Source organism: Euphorbia lathyris, chromosome 3 (genome assembly GCF_963576675.1).
Source record: "Euphorbia lathyris chromosome 3, ddEupLath1.1, whole genome shotgun sequence".
Taxonomy (NCBI): domain Eukaryota; kingdom Viridiplantae; phylum Streptophyta; class Magnoliopsida; order Malpighiales; family Euphorbiaceae; genus Euphorbia; species Euphorbia lathyris.
The window spans coordinates 31,071,396-31,092,423 of NC_088912.1; the positions used below are offsets into that span (position 1 = coordinate 31,071,396).

Genomic DNA, 21,028 nt, shown 5'->3' on the forward strand with positions numbered 1-21,028 from the left:
TTCTTACCTCCTAAGCTGAGTGGCTGGATAGGTCCGAAAAGATCCAAGTGTAGTAATTCCAATGGTCTTTTGGTTGAGACAACATTTTTGCTATGAAATGACTTTTTAGTTTGTTTGCCTTGCTGACAAGCTTTACACAGTTGATCTTTTTCAAACTTTAATTTGGGTAATCCCTCAACTAATTGCTTTCTAGCTAATTTGGCAAGAAGGTCCATGCTGACATGCCCAAGTCTTCTATGCCATAGCCAGGAGTTGTCCTCTTTAGACACTAAGCATATGTTTTTAGAAAACTGTTTTTCTAAGTTCAACATATATACATTTTCTACACGAGGCGCAGTTAAAATCAATTCATTTGTATTTCTCTCGAGTATTTGACACTTAGTATTATCAAATACAACCTTTCTGCCGCTCTTGCAAAGCTGAGCTACACTCAACAGATTGTATTTGAGACCTTTAACTAAGGAGACAGACTCAATAGTTGGGTTACCTCCGATAGTTCCTGAGCCGACTATCTTACCCTTCTTGTTGTCTCCAAAGCTTACACTTCCACCTCGTTTAACCGCTAGTGTGATGAACTGAGTTTCATCACCTGTCATATGCCTTGAGCATGCGCTGTCTATATACCATAGTTTTGTCTTCTCCACGCATGTCAAGCTGACCTGCAGTTTAAACTATTCATTTTTAGGTACCCAATTTCTTTTGGGTCCTTTCTTGTTAGTATAAACAGGAGCAAAATCATATTTTAACTTGTGACGGCACACTTTTATGGTATGGCCTGGCTTACCACAGAAATCACAAAAAGGTACCCTTTGTGGGTTGAACTGAGTATGGTCAGCATTATTGTGTTGGGCATTCCAACATACTTTGGTGGTATGCCCTTTTCTTCCGCAGAAGTCACATTGGACAGTCCGCCTGTTATGCCAACACACATCCTTTGTGTGTCCCCTTTTTCCACAACACTCACATTGAGTGAATTGCTTATGCTGACTAGTATTTGCATACTCAGCATGGAGTCTATTTCTAGGTGAGCCCTTCCCTTGACTCTGTAACATTGTGATATCCTTTCTAAGTTTCTTTGACTCAGATTGGACCTCCGTGACAAACTTATGTAAGATTTGCATGTTGGTATGCAAGTCAGAGTTGTCCTGGAGAAGATATCGGAGGTCCCTCAGCTTGACCTCTTCAATCTCATCACAGCGCCTGTTGAGTGCCTTAATCTTTTTGTTACACTTTTTGGTTAGTGTATACAAGTCACTCAGGGCATTTACCATTTCTTTTCTAAGTAAGAGTAAGGATGTTACCTCATTGCTGTGATCCTCCTGGTCAGTTTCATCAGAAAGGTCAGCTTGCTCAGATTGGGATTGGTCAGCTCCATCATCCGCCATAAAGCATATGTTGGTTGTTTCATTTTGCTCAGCTTCAGATGATGTTGATTCGTCACTGTCACTCCATGTGGCTACCATAGCCTTTTTGCTTCCCTTCTTCTCTTTCTTGAGATTGGGACAGCTTGACTTGATGTGCCCAGTTTGATGACACTCAAAACATGTGACAGACTTTGAGCTGTCCTTCTTGTACTTGTCACTTGACTCAGCTTTATACTTATCATTTCTTCTAAATGACCTTTTGCTGTTTCTATCATTTCTCCTGAACAGCTTTTTCATCTTTCTGGTGAACATGGCCAATTCCTCATCATCAGTTGACTCCGCTTCAGTTGAGTCAGCTTTCATGACAAGTGACTTTTGTTTCTTGTCTTCTGATTTTTCTTTCTCTTTGGCTTCAAAGTTTTTCATAGAGATTTCATGGGTCAGCAGGGATCCGATCAACTCATCATATTTGTAGGTAGTCAAGTCTTGGGCTTCTTCTACAGCTGTTTTCTTTGCTTGCCAGCTCTTGGGCAGACTTCTCAGAATTTTCTTCACCTGTTCTTCTTCAGTGAAGTTCTTTCCAAGCCTTTTTAGCTCATTTATAATGTTTGTGAACCTTGCGTTCATTTCTGATATGTCTTCATTCTCCTTCATTTCAAACAGCTCGTAGAGTCTCATATGTTGATTGACTTTAGACTCCTTAACTTTGCTTGTGCCTTCATAGGTTACTTCAAGCTTTTTCCAAATCTCCTGTGCTGACTCGCAACCTGAAATCTTATTGTATTCTGCAGCATCTAACGCACAGTGAAGCATATTTATAGCCGAAGCATTATTTTGTAATTTTCTGAGGTCATCCTCTGTCTACTCAGCCTCACTTTTAACAACTTTCTCATTGTTAACAGTTTTGTATGGCACATGTGGACCTTGAACAATTGCAAGCCATGCACTCATGTTTGTGGCTTGAATAAAGTTTTTCATCCTGTTCTTCCAGAATGTATAATTTGACCCAAAGAATAGGGGAGGTCTAGTGATTGATAGTCCCTCAGGGAGTATCTGTGTTGTTTGGTTTCCTGGAAGGAACCGAGTGCTATTCTCACCCATTTTTCGTGATCATCTCAAGATTGTTAAATCTTTGAGTAGTGAGCTTAGGCTCTGATACCACTTGTTGGTCCCTGGTAATTAGTTCCAAGGGGGGGTTAGGAACTTATTTAAACTTTTTCGCGTTTTAATTAAGCTGACTGGAAGTTATTTTGAGAGTTTATTAACTCAGCTTATGGTCAGCTTGGTGAGATATGTTTGAAGACAACTTTAGTCAGATGTTGACTAAAGTTGTTTTCTTGTGAGTTGAGAATTGACACTCTTGGAGGTCAGCTCCTAACTCAGTACCACTTACTTACTCAAGATCAGTTTAGACAATTTATATGTTGAGTAAATAAAGTAAACAACACTTGCAATTATAAGAGAGAGGTTAGAGATTACTCAGTATCACTTATCCTGGTTCGGCCTCTCTGCCTACGTCCAGTCCCCAGAGTCCTCTGGGCTTTTTGAAACCAATACTGAGCTCTTTAAAGGTAGAGCACAAACCAATTACAAGGCAGTTGAATATGCAAGAGTACCTTCCTCTATTCGTCTACTCAACTCCTACTAAGTGCTACAACCCAGCACTTAGATTTTTCTACCACTGAAATGCTTACAGCCAAGCACTCAGCTTTACAATCTCAATATTCCTATTGATCACAAACTTGTTCCTTTTGAACTAAAGAACACTTTAGATGATTACAAATCAATCTAGCATTTACACATGGAATAGAAAAGTCGGTGTAAGATTCTTTTTGTGTTTGAGTGCTTTTGAAACTTTCTCTCTTGTATTTTTCTTTTCAGTTCTTCAGTGTATCTCCAAGTTTTTCGATTGTCCTTTTATAGAAGGAAATCTGTAGATTTGATCGTTTTGAAATGTCCTAACCGTTAACATCAAAACGGCTCTTTTGGGGAACAATTTCTGGAAAGATTCAGACTGCACCTCCATTCCCTTTCTCTGTTTTCTTCAGGCGTCAGGTTTGTCTTCTAGCGTCTGGTTTGTCTGTTTGTGCCAGTTGTCTGTTTCCAATAATCCAACGTCCCATGACTCTTGGAATTAGTCTTTTAGGTGTCTTCGAGATTCCAATTATTGGTGCAGAAGATTGGCAGATTTTGTCTTTTAGTGAATGGATCCTTCATGCTGTCCTGACTGTTACTCAGCTTCGTTTGTTCTTTTCGAATGTTCAACGTTCATGCTGAGTTCCTTCAAGGTCAGCTCCATTCTGTTTAACCGCTTCCTGAAGAAGTCTTCAACTTTAGTCAGCTTTCTTTTGCTTCTGAATTTTAACTCCACTCAGCTTCTATTCTGTCATGCTGAGTTCCGTTCTACTCAGCTTCATTTATGATGACTTTTGTCCTGTCTTTACTTTATATATTTTTGCACTCAATATTTAACAAACATATTAGTACAATTAAATCAAAGCATCTAAGTTTAATTGCCTCTTAATCATGGATGATTTTGTCAAATCAAAATCTTGTGGAAAGGTGTTTCAACAGCCCCGACAGTAGCCGAATATGAGGTGGCAGTGGTAGCCATGAAGAATACTACTGCCAACTGGCCTCGTGTGGTAGAGTACGTGGAGAGCATATGGCTAGTGCATAAAGAGAAGTTTTGTCGAGCATGGACGAACAATGTGTTGCACTTAGGAAACACCACAACCTGTCGAGTGGAGAGTTCACATGCACAGTTGAAACAGTGGTTGAATTCATCTACTGGTGCACTCGATACAGTGTGGGCGAAGGTGCACAAAGACATTGAGGCTCAAATCGAGGCGATCAAGTAAGACATTTATTTTGTTATTTGCTTTAATCTTTTAAAATTTAATACATTAGTTTTGTAATCCTTCACTGTATATAATCAGATACTCACTCGAGGACTCGAGAAGAAGATCTGCGGTGAATCACTGTGGAGCACCTTTCACATATCTCGACTTACACGTTTCACATTACTGCTTGGGTGTACTGAAGGATGAGCTCAAGCGTATGCACGGATTGAGTATGGATGTGGTAAGTGAATGCGGATGCGTGTTGCCCATGACTCATGGCATTCCGTGTGCATGTGAGCTTAAAACATATATTGACACAGATGAATCGATCCGTGTTGACTGCATCCATCCTTTTTGGAGATCTCTTGCGTTTGAAGGGTTGAGTGACATACCAGTTACTGCTCTAGTATATGCTGACGGGTCTGAGGATCACCGATTTTTTCACTCTCTTGTGGAAAAGGTTGAAAAATTAGATCCTTCAATGGTGCGTAGCATATCGATGTACATTCATGATCAGATAAACCCGGAACAAAGTGGCTTCAAAGAACCTGAGGTCAAAGACACTGTTAGGGGTAGACCAAAAGGAAATTCATCACCGAAACGAAATCCGAGGGCATGGGAGTACAGTCAATGAGGTCGAGCACGGTCATCGGGTTCGAGGAGTAGTCGTAGTCGAGGCCGTTCCTCATCCTCATATGTGCATAACAGCCAGATGCCGGGTATATTTTATTTTATTAATATATATGTTGAAGTTAAAGTAAATATATTTTTATTGATGAATTTCATATATTAATATTTTCAGTCGGATTTGATGCGGATGTCGCCGGTTACCACCATTTACATCGGGTTCAAGGTCTCATCGTACCATTTATTAATGGATTCCATGATGTTGTAGCAAATGGTAACTGTGGATTTCGTATTTTAGCCGATGCCATCACCTATAACCAAGAGGAGTGGAAGCTGATGAGAGTGCTCATAGAGATTGAGATGCGGGCAAACCGTGATCTGTATGCGCCAGTGTACGGAAACGAATTTGATGCTGCCCTCACACGTATTAAATGGGCAGGAGCGGGTTGTGGTGAGTCCCACTGGATGGTGAGTCCGGATGACTTATATGCTGCTGCATCTGTATTGAACGCAGTAATATTCCTCTTTACTACACAATAGTTAGGATGTTGCACTATACTGCCGATGCATTCGGACGATGGAAGACCACTAGAGCGAGAGATTGTGATTTGTCATTTGGGGAGTTATCATCACTACATACGTCTTTATTTACATCCTACGTTTCCAGTGCCTCCCATTGCCACCCAATGGCGTTTATTTCGTCATCCGAGTGTTCGTCACTTGGAGAATCTATACGCTGAAAGGAGAGAGGCTTGGACTAGATTATATTAGTTTTATATGTTGTGATTAATAATATTTATTAATTAACTTATATTATTTTTACTGATTTTAGGACTAAATTGTATGGTATTTTTAGGTTTTAAGTACAATTCTGTAGTTACGGGTTTAACGGCCTATTTACGGGTTTAACGGCCTATTTATGGGGTTAAAAAGCTATTTTTTTGCCAATCTGACACGCGAGCGTGTGGTGATCACGCCTCACTGCATGGTCGGACTTGATAGACACACGCCTCACCACGTGGTCGGACGTGATAGCCAACTGCCTGACCTTGCGGTGAGGCGTGGGGCTATCACGCCCGACCACACGGTGAAGCGTGATATCTATACGCCCGACCACGCGGTGGGGCGTGATAGCCACACGCCCGCGTGTCGGATTGGCAAAAAAAAATAGAAATTTCCCTCCCCAAAACCCATGAAAGGGCATTTTCGTCCTTTCACGGGGCTAGGGGTGGGAATTTGGGGCTGGGTAATATTAATTGTAATTGAAATGACTAGGGTTAGGGTTATATGGCAATTAGGGTTAAGCCCTAATTGAAAGCTATAAATAGATATATCTACATCCTACGTAATCTAACTCTAGACATAATATGTTAGAGAAGAAAAGAGTTGCCCCATCTACTTCACTCTCCTTAAGCTGTTACCCTCTATCTCTTAAATAGATGCTCTTGGTTTATGATTAAACTCGATATAGTTGAAACATGACTGATAATACGAGATCATATTTTTCTTTCTCTCGCCGTAATTAACTCTAGGGTATTTGCTCTACGAGAGGTAATTAGAAAACTCGTATTTATTTATACTTGGATCTTATTCTTCAAGTTCTTTCATTAGTATGAGAGCCAAAAATTTCATGTTCTATCAAAGTTGATCCACGATTTTGTGCAAGAATATAGTTTTGTATGCATATATATTAATCTTTATGTTAGATTTAATTTATGCATAAAAATATGTTTTGTAGCCTGTTTTTCTTAAAAAGCAGCATCGAATCATAGAAAACACTACGTTTTTTTATATTTAGAGTTTCTTATTTAGAATAATACGAACTCTAGTCTTAAACATAGGTACGTATTCTCAAACCCTAATATATTGTCATTTTATGGACAAACTGACCCATCAACGTGATGGGAGACCTAAAATAATCTTAGATGAGAAAAAGTTTCAAGACCAACATAAGCTGAGAGGGCGGTGCGTGTCTTGCAAGCTCCACCTACGGGCCTGTAACATGCCATCTAAAAGTTGTATCGATTTAAAAAAAAATTCATAACATCATAATACTACCGATTTATCAGTCGGGGTAGGGTGAGACTACATCTCTTCCCTACACGTAACTGAGTAACGAACCTAAATCTCTTCGCACACCACTTTTATATAAATTACCCTAAGTAAGATCAATATAAACAAAAAAAGTCATCCAATCATGCCTAGATATTAATTAGTGGCCGCTCGAGTTTCAATACGGATAAACCTTCTAGAAGATGTCTTACCCCGTTTTTTAAAATAGAGAGAAAGAGCGAGTGCGAGGACAACTCGAGTGAACCTCGTGTCATAGAGAAAACTCTGGACTACGCCAAATCTATGTGTGGCACTAAGAAATTCCCAAGTTATTAGCAAGCTAGCCAACCGATACTGAATGGGTTTATCCTTTATACGCGACCCGTCAATGTATCTCGGAAGATCCTCATGTATATTAAACATGGCCCTAGGAGAGCTATGCATACTATGGGATATCTCAGAGTGCATATTGTCCATAGGGTTGCACCCCTACGGAGACATTTGCCTCCATTCACGAAGGTCGAATGTTTGACTCTCCTAATGGATTAGGGCAGATCGCTTAAGCTAGTACTGACTACAGATCCAAACAATGGTGAAGATCTAATGTCAAAGAAGTTTGTGTCTCCTATGTTGGTGTATGCCTTAGTCATAAGACACTGTCTTTGACATTTTATCAATAATGAGAGGCAATAATCTATTCTATTGTGTACTTGTGCAAATTAATTTAATAGAGTGTCCAAGAATAAATGTTTGCTCATGTTTGTCAGATGCGTGATTTGGACAGTAAAACCTTGAGCATATAAAGACACTCTTCTGAATATCACTAATCTATTATCATCGCGGGAATGATGATAAACTAAAGACTAGTATGCTTTTTAGGTGATGATGGTGTTTTATCGATCATGGACATGAGATTTCAATAATGGGAATAAGTACTATTAAAGGTTATGAAGTATTTGATCGATCATAAGTACTTTGTCATGGGTCATAAGTGTATCTCACGTATTGCCTATATGTGAATCATTAGACCCAAAATTACTATGGCTCCTAGATGAGACACAATATACTTTGGCATACACCTAATGGGATCATAAAATGGTGCCAAGTATGGGTTTAGTTAGGTATGCTCTGAATCATACTGAGGATTTGAGTAAAGTGATGGAATTGCTACTCTCTTTAACATAGAACAGATATCACCAGCGACTTGATTAGTAAGACTAAGAAGTGTGTGGCTACACCGAAATGAGGTGATAAGAGTTATCACTCATTTGAACTAACTAGTTCACTCAGACATCAAGGAACGTCCGAGCACAAAATGAGGGTGACAGTACCATGCCTCGTGCTGGACCATATATCCTAAAGCAACAAATAATGTAAGATTACAATGGGCATATGTTAACTTATACGTGAATTCATCTAATTTGGATACTCGTAATTGCTTGCTAGAGCATGCTTATGACTTATGTGCCGAAGCCAGTTTTAGGCACATTACCAACATTAGGTGAACCTATAGGATCATACACAAGAAAACTTGGTTAGATTAATTCCAATTTGATTTTAGAAATTTTACAAATTTTAATCAGGTTTTGAAAACGCTTTTATCGGGAATACAAAGCTTCTGCCTCAAAGGCAGCGATTCTAAAACTGATATGTTTGAAGTTGCACAAAACTATTTTGAGATAGAAGTATTGTTGCTGCCCAGAGACTGGAGCTGTAAGGTTTGGAGTGTGCTGAGCCTACTGTCGGTGACATGAAATTGGGTTGAGCCCTCTGTCCCGTTACGTCTTATTCCTAAATTAAACATTTTAAAATTTTGGATTGTACAGTTAAATCTCGATAAATGAATGTTCGATAAAGTAATAACCTCGATTATATAATAAATTCTTTCGGTCCCGACTTGGGCCAATGAACTAAAGTAATAACCTCGCTAAATGCATTAAGTAATAAAAATAGTTAAATCCTTAAGGGCCCAATGAAAATATAAATTAATAATTATTGAATTACATACAAAATATATATATATACTAAAACCTTTCAGTCAATCAATTAGAAGTCAAATCTTCTGGAAAAATGCATTTATAGTTGATTGTTTTTTCTTTCCACCTAAACCAAAATGAACACCATCCTTAACTTTTTATAGTGGAAACACAACTTCTGGTATATTTTGCTCATGTTATAGCAAGTAGTTGTTTAAGGTGACCATTGTTTGAAAGACCTCTTTTGACGATACATTTGTGACAACGCAACTATCATCTGGCTCTGGATCATACAATGTATGTATTTTACAATGAAAAATTATTTATAAAATAATAAATATTGATTTATCGATAAATGAACCCCTCCCCGGACCCTCGCTCAGCAGGAACGCGTAATGCGACCGGGCCGTCCTTTATCGATAAATAAATAATCTGGCTTAATGAATATTTTTTTCCAGTTCCAAGGATATGCATTCATGAAGGTTTTAAATTCACGCTTTCATTTTAAAATTGAAATTATCTTGGTTTTAAGTTTTTGTTAAATTGGTTTAATCAGGTTTTAAAGTAAAATTTAAAATTATTTTAATTTTAAATTAAAACCAGTTGTTATTGTTAATTAGATTAATGGGTTTTTAGCTTTAAAATCAAAACCATTTACTTTTAAAATTAAAACCATAATAAATAGAACTTTAAATTGTTTAGTTGTTTTATTTATTCATTGAAATACATTTTATTTTGTGCATTTATTTATTTATATGTTCTGCTTTAAATGCTAATAACTAGATGTATAAACTAAATTAAGAGAAATTGATTAGAAATAATTTTTGGTTCATTAAATATAAAATGATCAAATGTTAATCCTAACTCAAAATATACATAATTTCTCAATTCGGTTATGACATAAATTAAAATTAGATAATCGAATTGTAATTAGTTATTCTATGCATTCATAGGTCTTATTTCAATTGGTTTGTAATTTTTTAAATACAATATGCGCGTCGTTTTTTTTGTTGTAACTTATTTAAATAGTTTAGAATAAATTTCAAATGTAATTAAAGATAAAGATAAAGCCCGATTGATAAAAGTCCAGTCTTGGTGTGGAGCCCAAAGTTGGTGATCTAGCCCATCTTGGCAGAAGATATAATTGTAAGATTTTAGAATTTTATAGTTAAGTTGTAGAAGACCAGTGCATCTGTTTTGCCCTATAAGTTGTAATTGAACATAAAAAATTCATACATAAAAAATAAGAACTTAGTTTGATACAATATTTAAGATTCAAATTAAATTAATACTCAATTCAACATTATAATAAATACAAACCACCTATTTCTTTCAATAATTTATAGTTTTGCCAATCTTCATCTTCAAAGGTGAAGAATGAAGAGGTGAAAGATTTTACTTGTGCTTTTTAATTTTTAATTGTTCTTTTGAAATTCTCCCAATAACCCAGGTCATCCTGATTCATCGTCTTAATACCGGAGTCAACCCGATTTGTAATGGGTCAATAATATTATCCAAAAATATATACAACTGGTACGGATACATGTCCCGTTCGTGGTAAAACCAGCAAGTCCGGTCCGGTTTCTGAACACTGCAAAAATAAAAGGTATGCAGAAATAATACTTTATATTGTTAGTTTATTAAAAACACTCACTCTCAAGTATTTGCTGCAAACACTACAAAATAGTCCAAATCTATATATATATATACTAACATTATGTCGGTGGAATGAGATTTCTAGATAGCAATAATGGTAAAATCTCCAATTAATCTAATTCTAGACTTTTCTTCTTTTCTTTTCTAGACCTAAAGTCTTTGAAATCCTAAAAAATATCCAAAATTAGTGGTGCTTACTAAGTATTTAGAGGATTCTAAAAATTGGTGGTGTATATGGTGATTCTCTAGAGTAGCATTCGCATTCAGATTGGTCGCAAGATTCATATTATTCTGGCCCCAGAAACTAACTTAAACTATTAGTATGGCTTAAGAGGGAAGCAATATAGGACATAAATGATCACAAGATCAGAAGAAGAAAGGAAAAACGAAATTGTTAGACCGAGTGCAATCCAATAAACAATTGTAAACCTCTCAGAAAAAAAAACTCAATCTAAAAAACAAACGTGGAATTCTTGTTTCTCTCATATCAAAATTGAAGAGAAAAATAGAATTCATCTAATTGCGTTCTTAATTACAACGGTCAATAATCTGCCCTTATAAATAAAAAAAAAAAAACTCCTAATCATTTTCTTCTTCCTTTCTCTTCTTTTGTTCTGTGAATCTTCATATTTTGTTGATCTACTTTGAGAAGGACGAAGGATCTTCCTTCTTCCTCCTCATACCGGGTTAGGTTTCTGTATTTTTTTTTATTGTTTTCTTAGTCTGTGTTCATATATTTCATCGCAACTTTTTATCCGTCTGATTGTATCTACTCTCTATGATTCTATCGTTTATGTTTTTTTTTCGGATTTAGCAAGAGCGGAAATGGTTTATCTTGTCCGTAAATCAATAAATCTACGTGGTTGCAATAAAAAAAAAAGACTCAGATCCGAATGTTCGGAATGATCTAAATGATGAAGTTTGGATTGCACATGTCTTTCTACAGATTTGAAATAACGAGAAATATATTGTTGTTTTGTGTTTTTTGTGCCTTTTATGTGCTCTTTGTAGTCATTTACATCCATTTGTGGATATTGTATTTGTTTTAGTCTATAATCATGTGAGGTTTTATTCCTTACATTTTGCTTGTTGTACTTTTTCACATTTTATCTAATGAAATTATAAGCATTTCTTAAAAAACAAAACAAAAGAAAAAATCTGCCCTTATATTGCGGTTATAATTTAGAATGAATAACTAAAACACCCTTGAACTAAGTTAAATATCAATTGTACGTTATAAGGTCTAACAATATACTTGTACCAACAACATATAAGGTCAGTGGCAACCCCCCGGTTCCACCACGGTTAAAAACGCATTCGGACCTTCTTGTCGAGTGTTTCATTAATTTTTGAACTTGCTTAGATCGATTGATATATATTGCAATATTACTCACCTTTAAAATGACTTATTGACTCCTAAATTTGTTTACAGTAATTTATTGTCTCTAGATTTGGTTAAAATGATATAGTTCTTAAGACATTTCGTAAAAAAAATAAAATAAGTAAGAATCTCGCTTCCCTCTCACAATTTTCTGAATCCACCACTAGATAAGGTACAAATTTGGTCCTATAAAAGAACATATTTAATCTCCACATATAAAACAGTACAATTTAAATCCTAAAATTTATAATATGGTGCAATTTCAAACCTTATTAATGAAAAATAAATTTTTTTATCAATAAAAAATATGTAATTTCAAACCTTATTAGCTGGTCAGAACTCCGAAGGTTGGAAGTTGACAAGAACATGAAACTGTACTTATCAATTAATGGAAAAAGAACTCATCTTTTATTAATGAGACTTAAAATTGCACTATTTGATAAACGTTGAATTTAAGATTACAATATTTAATGCCTACATGTTAGATTCGGTTTATCTCAATAATTATAAAGCTAAATTAGGTTCCCCTAATTAATTTTATTTGAGCAACCTTTTTATTTCTCCTTCCACTTTTCCTTTTGGCAAATTAAAAACAAAGAAGTTGGAAGAGGGAGTTGAGCTAGCAGAAGTGGGGTGGAAATAGCAAAGGAAAAATTTCAAATTCAAACTTATTTAAGAACCGGCAAGTCACATATCTACAAACGTAATGACACTGTATAGATGTTGACTTCACAACGTTCTCTACAAGATTTGATTAATTAAAAATTGTTGAATTCATCGCTCTCAATCTCATCACTTCCTTTGAATTTTATAATCTTTGTTTGAACTCTTCTCCTCCTTTAATCTACAATCAATTTGTTTCCCATTTTCTAAATTCTTCATTACAATGCAAAAAGTCTTCCTTTATTTCTGATAAGGACAGGCATCCGATTGTGGTTTAGGTGGATCATCTCCTTTTCCCCTTTTTGTTTGTTCTTGTTCAATCATCATTTACTCCGGAAATCATGTCTATGTTAAGCAAAAACAATAGCAGCAACAACATGAGCACACCTTCTTTTCATGATTTCAAAAAACAAGCTTCTTTCTTCCTCAAGGAAAAGATCAAGAGTGCTAGATTGGCTCTAACTGATGTTACACCTGCACAATTGTAAGCTTTCTTTCTTGATTTTGTAATTCATCAATTTCAATTGATTTTCTGATTTGGGGTTTGATGGAAAATTGAAAAGATTGACTGAAGAAGCTGCAAATGGGAATCCATGGGCTCCAGATACTCGTATCCTTGGATCTATTTCAAAAGCTGCTTTTGAACTTGATGATTATTGGAGAATTGTGGAGATTCTTCACAAGAGGTTTGTTGTTTCACATAGATATACATAATTGTGATCGATTGAATTTCCCTTTCTGATATTATATGTGTGAATCAGGTTTTTGAGATTTGAAAAGAAGAATTGGAGGGTTTCTTACAACTCCATTATTGTACTTGAACACTTGTTAACTCATGGCCCTGAAAGTGTAGCGGGAGAGTTTCAGACTGATAAAGATGTTATCAGGCAGATGGAAACTTTTCAGTACATAGATGAAAAAGGGTGTGGGGATGGATACTTCATACTTCTGTTAAAAGTGTTAATCTTTTTGGCATTGTTTATGATTCCTGTGTGTGTTCTAATGTGCAGATTCAATTGGGGGCTTACAGTTCGGAAAAAATCGGAGAGAATACTGAAACTGCTGGAGAAAGAACATCTTCTGAAAGAGGAGAGGGATAGAGCTCGGAAGCTGACAAGAGGGATTCGAGGATTCGGTAGCTTCAGTCAAAGGAATTCTTCTGGGGAAGGGGTTCTCCAGGAATCATCACATTCCGTGTTTGCACGAAGCAATTCGCAGTTTACTGATCACAGAACTTCTGAAAATCACTTTTTCTCATCAAATGAAGAAAATGTGATTCAAGAAGAGGGAAATTCAGGTAAGGGAAGACATAATCTGATTTCTGATAACAATTTTAGTGGTGATTGGATGAATGAGAAACCTGAAGTAAGTTGCAAGGAGAACACGACTCCTAAAGAAGAAGACTTGCATAGATGGAACCACATATATGAAGATAATCCATTGTTGGAAGAGAGGAAAGATGAAGTTACAATCACAGAAGAATCTCATCCATTCAGTGCTAAAGAAATGGAAACTACCTCTTCCCTCCTTTCACCAAGAAACGGAATCTAAAGGTGTCAAAACAAGTTTCCGTGTTTCCTAATCTATATATTGCACAATATGATTATGTATGATGTAAATGATACGTGTGTCAAAGAAGTTGTGTCAGGCAGGTTATCAATCGTGTTGTCTGTGTCAGAAATTGATACCCCCAACGGAATCCTGCAAGGATAAATGCTAGATTGGTTCTAAGAATTCAACGAACCAGATAACTTATCTGCAGATTTCTCAGAATATTTCAAAAGTGGAATCATAGTTTGCAGGTTTTGTAATATTGTGCTATATTTGGGAATCAGGCAACAGCAGAGCCCTGTTTCAATATGTAGTTAAAGATATGAACTTAATCATGGAATAAAGGAAAAAAGTAATTAATTTTGATCTTAGCCTAACATATTGTATCAGAATGGGCAGTGAAATTGCTGCCATTTATCTACTATACATACATACATACATACAAATGATAAGCATCATATGCCTAACATATCATATATACATTGATTTTAAGATTTGCAAAGCCAATCTTGAATGGCGTGACGCAGAGCATGGTTAGGAGTAAGATTCAAGTGACTCAACTTCAAGTTCGTCATCGGCGATGTCTCATGTCCCTTCTCAAACCATCCGTGCAAAGCTTCACCTTCGTAGGTGAATCCATCAGCTGCCACCTGCGGATCTAGCATTATTTCCTGAAATAAATTCTTAGGATTAATCTTTTTGCATCAGTTGCAAGTAAATAAAGCAAAATAACTTATTCACACTACCTGTCGAATGGGGCACAAGAAGAAAGTCGGAACTGGCCGCTCTTCTGAAACATGTAATTGCTCTAATTCCCTCACCAAAGCCGGTGTCAGCTCTGGTCTTTCCCTGCTGCTCAATTCACAGAACTGCAGTCCCAAGTCTGCTAATCTTCTTGCTACTACAATTGGCCATTCTCCAGCTGAAGAATCCAAAATCGAGGCTAATTTCCCATAAAACATCGATCTACGGACTTCATTGATCAACCCAACAATCGGTCTTCCAGTAAGTAGCTGTAGAATGATCACCCCAAAGGAATAGATATCGGACTTGGTTGTCAGAACTCCAACTCTTAGGAACTCGGGATCTGTATATGGAAATGCAACCTTTGGCTCAGCCCCTAGACGAAAGCTAGAGCAATAAGGACTGTCATCAGTAACCAGCCGGCAGATTCCAAATTCACATATCTTGCAGCTAAGTTCAGAATCAAGTAGGATATTTTGTGGTTTTAGATCTCCGTGGACAATTTTTTCAGGTTTGGAAGAGTGCAAGAAGCAAAGTGCACTAGCTATTTCTGCTATATTCCGAACTCGAATCTTCCATGTCAAGGGAGAAATGGCACCTCTCCTGAAGAGGCAGTCATGGAGACTCCCATTCGGCAAGTATTCATAAACGAGGGACCATCCTTCTGGGCACGCACCAAGCAAAGTCACGAGATGAGGATGTTGTAATCTGCCAAGAACTTGAACCTGCATAAACAAATATTCTACTTTAGATAAACATTATGGTGGAATCTATTTAAAGCTACAACTTTTCAGAGAAACAAATGAAGTTTACCTCTTTTTGAAACTCTGACTGGCCTTGCATGTTATGTGGATGGAGCTTCTTTATAGCAACAGTTCTACCCAACATTTCACCCTTGTAAACACAACCATATCCTCCCTGGCCAAGTTTGAAGCTTTCAGAGAAATTGCAAGTTGCAGTTTTCAAATCAGATAATGGAAATTCTGCTAACTCGGGTAACTCTTCAACGGACCCGAGAAACCCATTGCACTTTGGAGATCCAGCTTGTCCACGGTTTCTCCATCTTTCGAGCCAGCGTACAGCTTCCATTTTCTGCTTTTGGATCCTCTGCTTTTCCTGCCTTAGCGACGCAATGGAAGTTTGAACGAGTTTCAATTCTCCAGAAGCTTCATACTGCCTACGATTGGCTTCCTGCACACGACTGTCTAAAAGAGCAATGCTTCTCATGGTTCTCTGTAGCTCCTTACTTATTTCTTCTTTCTCTTCCAAGAGTTTTCCTTGCTCCCGTATTGTATTTCTCAGTGCATCCTCAGCTTCTTTTCTAAGTTTAACTTCATTTGCATAGGCAGATTCAAAGATTTTCACCTGAAGAGAATAAGGAGTCAGAACATACGAAAATAGATCAAATTTCTTTTATCAGCAAGAATGTTGTTTTGATTTTAGGTAACATACATCCATGCTCTAAGCTTATCCATGGATGCTGAAATATTACCTTGCTGATGGATTCAAAAGTTTGGAATTCCTGTTTTTTGCGCCTCAACAGCTCTTCCATTTCTACATTCCTCGATATTTCTGCTTCTTTCCTTACTTGTTCAAATTGACAAGATAAGCTCTCTTCCTCAACCTTTGAATCAGAATCTGAACACACCCTTGTTTCTGTAGAATTGCTGGATCTACTGCTTGTGGGACTGAATGCACTCTGTATAGAGAGGGTAAGACATCCATCAGAAGTATCTGTTTCGGCATAGCTTGAATCACCTTGAACCCAATTGCTGACTCTAGCGCAAGTTATGCCTGCAGCAGAATTAGATCGAAGATAGTCCAGGTGTAATGATGTTATAGTCTTTCTGCATTGAACCGATTTAGACCTTGAAGTTTCAGGAGTTGCTTGTTCCGCATGACTTGACATTTTAGGAGCTTCCCTTGTCCAAACATGTTTCCCTTTGTTGATAAACCATATTTCACAGAAGAAAGGAGCACTTCTTGCCACAAAATTGGCCTTATTGGAGCTCTTTTTCACCTTCATGCAACTAAATCATTCGGATTCAACAAAAAGCACATAAGTTATAATATGATCATAAGGTTCTTATAGGTTTGAACAATCAAGTACTTACTTTTCTGGTATAGCCCCCATAACTAGCTCCCTAGCGCCATGTTTGTTCACCAATTCAACAATCCCTTTTTGAACTTGGTCACATTCAATTGTAACAATACTTACTTCAACCTGCATCATAACCATGTTCCATAAATATTTTAAAATATTGCTATACCATCATCCTATACTTTTAAATGTCACAATTAATAGAACTAGGGATTTGGAAGAATCAACACAAACCTTAGCTCTATGACAAATGGTCAAGTAATGTTGTAAAAGCTTCTCTGTCTGTTCCTTTTCTCGTCTTCTATGTGCCATCAAAACTTCAGCATTTGCTTGACTCGCTGGTAGCTTCCCCACTTCATAAAATGTGAAAGAATACCAATTTATGCATTATAATCTACTACTACTAACTTTGCTATTCAAACAGAAATGTAAAATGCAAACATCTGAATTTCCAAAAACATAAAGAAGCATAACTGTTATAATATAGGTAGGAATGGAAATTCTTACTTTCTATCTTCAGAATTAGCAAAATAACAGAACAAAACAAGCTAAATTCCACTAGAAACAGAAGAGAAAAGAAAGAGAGGGAATTACATGGACATGGAATGCGAATTGAAGGCTGATGAACATGAAGAACACAAATTTCTTTACTTCCAAAATGTTTAAAGCTCCATTGAAGCAAATCCACGCCTTTCTCTACAGACTTCCCCAGAGCCACATACACTTTCTCATCACCACTACTACTGCTACCACAACCACCTTCTTCAACAATATCCGGTAACTGAGAACTCACCGGACGGCCATACCCGATTCCCGGGAGGAATTCCGGGATCAGGGCATGGTGAGAAGATTTCAGAAGCTCCACCTCCATGCTTTTGGGGGGAAAGATGGAAACTTTAGGCGGTGAAAGCAGGAAACTTGAGAAAATAGAGAAATGGGTGGTTTATAGTGACATATGATTAGAAATCAATAAGAAATTGAAGTGGGATTTTTTTGAAGATTTCGTATTTGTTTCGAGGAAACGAGGGTGTCACACCGTCATAGTTGTAGACTTTTTAGTTGACTACATTGGAGAGAGAGAAAGAAGGGTTTGGATAAAAGAAGTAGCGGGATCCAAGGAAGGATATGGGAGGGGAATGAATGAATGTCTAGATATTTTTGTGTCATCTTCTCAATCCCATAAACAATGCATGCTTCATGTTCCTAATATAAGTATAAGGGTAAACTACACTCAGAAAGATTAAATTTTACCCTTTTTATGTTAAGTCAATTTTACAAGGGTCTGTTTGATTCTGTTGCTATTATTATTTGCTGTTGCAATTTAAGAGGTGTTTGTTTAAACTTTTCGAATGAGCGTTTTGATGATAAATAATTTCCAAATCAGATCACAATGCTAAGGAATATCAAAGGATATTTCCAGAGAAATAAGAGAGAAAAAACCTACAAAAGAGGTTGTATCATCATTGTGTGAGAAAATGAATCCTTACAGCTTATAAAGAGCAAAAATACAAACAAATATAACAACCTCACAACCAGACAAAAGAATAGAGGAGAGATTATTTGGACAAAATGCTATTAAGTACACATAAAAGCATAATTAGATAGAGAGCTACTCAATACTCCCCCTCAAGTTGGAGGTCGAGTGGGAGGAGAAGCTCCAAGCTTGTGAATATGGCGATTATAATTCTTGACCGGAAGCACCTTTGTGAAGACATATGCAATCTGATCAGCAGAGGAAACATGAGCAGGGATGATGGTGCCAGCCTTGACTTGATCACGAACATAGTGACAGTCTATTTCAATATGTTTTGTGCGTTCATGGAGCACTGGGTTCGCAGCAATGGAGAGAGCAAATTGATTGTCACAATGAAGAATTGTAGGAGGCAAGTATGTGAGACCAAAATCTTGTAGAAGAGCTGCTAGCCAGGTAACCTCACATGTGGTAAGGGCCATTGCCATGTATTCTGCTTCAGCAGAGGATCGAGCAACTACAAATTGCTTTTTAGCCTTCCATGAAATGGGGGAATGACCCAGAAAAATGCAAAATCTATTAGTAGACCTGCGTGTGAGAGAGAAACTGGCCCAATCACTATCATAATATGTTGGGGTTTATGTCCTAAAGACAATTGTTTTAGGATATCAATATTAATGAATAAATTGTTTATTTGATCATTTGTTTAATCAGATATATAGCATAACTAAAACTATATATAAAAGGCATTAATCTTTCATAAAGAAAGTAATCTTAAGTTTATTTAAGTAGTTATATAGTGTTCATACAAGCATGAAGTGAGACTATACTTTATAATAGACCAATAAACTTAAAATCAACCAAAGTCAAGTAATGTGTTATAGGGATTGGCATATTATTGTTGAGACTTGCATGTAACAGTGTTTTCTGTCGAGACAGAGAGCTGATCTCACAAGCTTTACATATAGAGATATCTAGACAGTTACATAGATCCGGTGAAGGAGTTCATTAGGATTGGGACCCGACTTGAGATAACAACATGGATTGATTTATCTTAGTGTCAACTGTTCATCTCATTAGTATTAGTAGGTATAACTAATCCTCAGACTCAAACATTCATTAATTAGTGATTCTGGATTATGGAGTGTGATGCTTTGATTCTGTGAGACCACTACAGGGAGGCCCTGGGGTGTGTGAGAGCAGGGTTGGGTATGAAGGAAATTAAGGCTAAGGTATAGCAGCGGAAATATAAAATTTTAGCCTACTTCCTTTTAACCATAGGATCCGTTAATTGTTATTTCATATAAAGAGGGATAAGAAGAAATACCTTTTGAAGAACAATCTACCGTTGTTAAAGAAGCGCCCACAATTCTTCTCCGAGTTCCCAAGCACGAAGTATAATACGGTGAGGTTAAGTTAGAATCAACCGTATGAGATGCAACCAAAATAGATTGCCTCTAATTAACCAACACAAGATCAAAGAGAAAGAAAGATAGATGAAATTAATCAATCGATGGAAGCCGTATGAATTCTTGTCCACGAACTAGGGGATGCGAATTCACTTTCTCTCTCTAATTGTATGTTTCGAAAATCACAATGAGGGGAGGGGTTAGGCTTTGTCGAAATTCATGTAGTAGGGGGTATATATAATAACTTGTATCTAAACCCTAGTTAGATAGGAATAGGTTACTTAATAGGAATTCAATTCGGAATAGGATTCCCAATTATTATCTTATAATACATCTAATATATCTAGGATAATAATAAATAACCTAATTGGATAATAATAGGAGTATATTAATCTAATTAAAATTCCTAACTTAATTATCTCTTAATTAATTTAATTCATAAACCTAATCAAATTAGGATTAATGGAATTAAAATAATTCCTTATTTATTATATATAAATTTCGGCCCCCTCTATTTAAATGGGCCTTACTGGGCTCAATTGGGCTTCCATCTATTAATGACATCCATCTCTCTTTTGGTTCCAAGTCTTATGTGTGATCCATTAGGTTCTTACTACTTCTGGCCGTATGCAACTATTAAATTAATTTCTTCAAGAATTATATTTAATCCTTGCATAACGGAATGATGTACTGAGTATGTTTCTTGGCAAGTCTGTAATCATTCCCCCAGAGTCCGTTAAGAAGACAGGTTGATTCTGTCGTTAACCCTTCCGTATTAGTTACAGTATAATTCGATCCTTTATCAACTACATCCTTGAACTGAATCTTATGACTATGGGTGATGTCAAGTCACATATAGCGAGACGTTCATTTTACTTGTATAGGCCGAGTCAACTCAAATAGATAGGTTAAGTGAAATCTGTATTTCTTACTCTTAAGCTATCACCTTGCAAGGATTTAGAGTCGAGTCTTCCACAAGCGATCCTTGGATGTATCTCCCATTAATCGGGAGTGATAAATGCTCAATCCAATGTATAACTACCCTGACATTACCTCCTGTGACACCCAACCTTTGCAGTTCACACCCCAGAGTCATCTCTGTTAAGGATCGTGGGACCGCAGGATCAAAGTCTCACATTCAGTAATTTAGGATGACCAATTAACATTCCTTTGAGTCTGAGGATTAGTTA

At 36.7% G+C, this 21,028-nt stretch overlaps 2 protein-coding genes across 4 annotated transcripts; one reads left to right on the top strand and one right to left on the bottom strand.

Annotated features, from left to right (window-relative positions):
• Positions 1-12,628: 12,628 nt before the first annotated feature.
• LOC136222347 (epsin-3) lies at positions 12,629-14,484 on the top strand. Of its 2 annotated transcripts, XM_066010014.1 has the most exons (4): positions 12,633-13,046; positions 13,126-13,248; positions 13,324-13,485; positions 13,573-14,484. In XM_066010014.1, the coding sequence occupies exons 1-4, from the start codon at positions 12,904-12,906 to the stop codon at positions 14,111-14,113; spliced, it is 969 nt and encodes a 322-aa protein (XP_065866086.1). In that variant the 5' UTR covers positions 12,633-12,903; the 3' UTR covers positions 14,114-14,484. The 2 variants fall into 2 exon arrangements, with proteins under 2 accessions (XP_065866087.1, XP_065866086.1); XM_066010015.1 differs by lacking the exon at positions 13,324-13,485 and having other exon boundaries at positions 12,629-13,046.
• Positions 14,449-18,067, bottom strand: LOC136222346 (U-box domain-containing protein 33-like). Of its 2 annotated transcripts, none has more exons than XM_066010013.1 (7): positions 17,553-18,067; positions 17,193-17,311; positions 16,972-17,081; positions 16,350-16,887; positions 15,671-16,222; positions 14,860-15,582; positions 14,449-14,763 (listed from the first exon to the last, which is right to left on the bottom strand). In XM_066010013.1, exons 1-7 carry the CDS (start codon positions 17,827-17,829, stop codon positions 14,602-14,604), a joined length of 2,481 nt encoding a protein of 826 aa, XP_065866085.1. In that variant the 5' UTR covers positions 17,830-18,067; the 3' UTR covers positions 14,449-14,601. The 2 variants fall into 2 exon arrangements, with proteins under 2 accessions (XP_065866085.1, XP_065866084.1); XM_066010012.1 differs by having other exon boundaries at positions 14,449-14,784; positions 17,553-18,064.
• Positions 18,068-21,028: the final 2,961 nt, after the last annotated feature.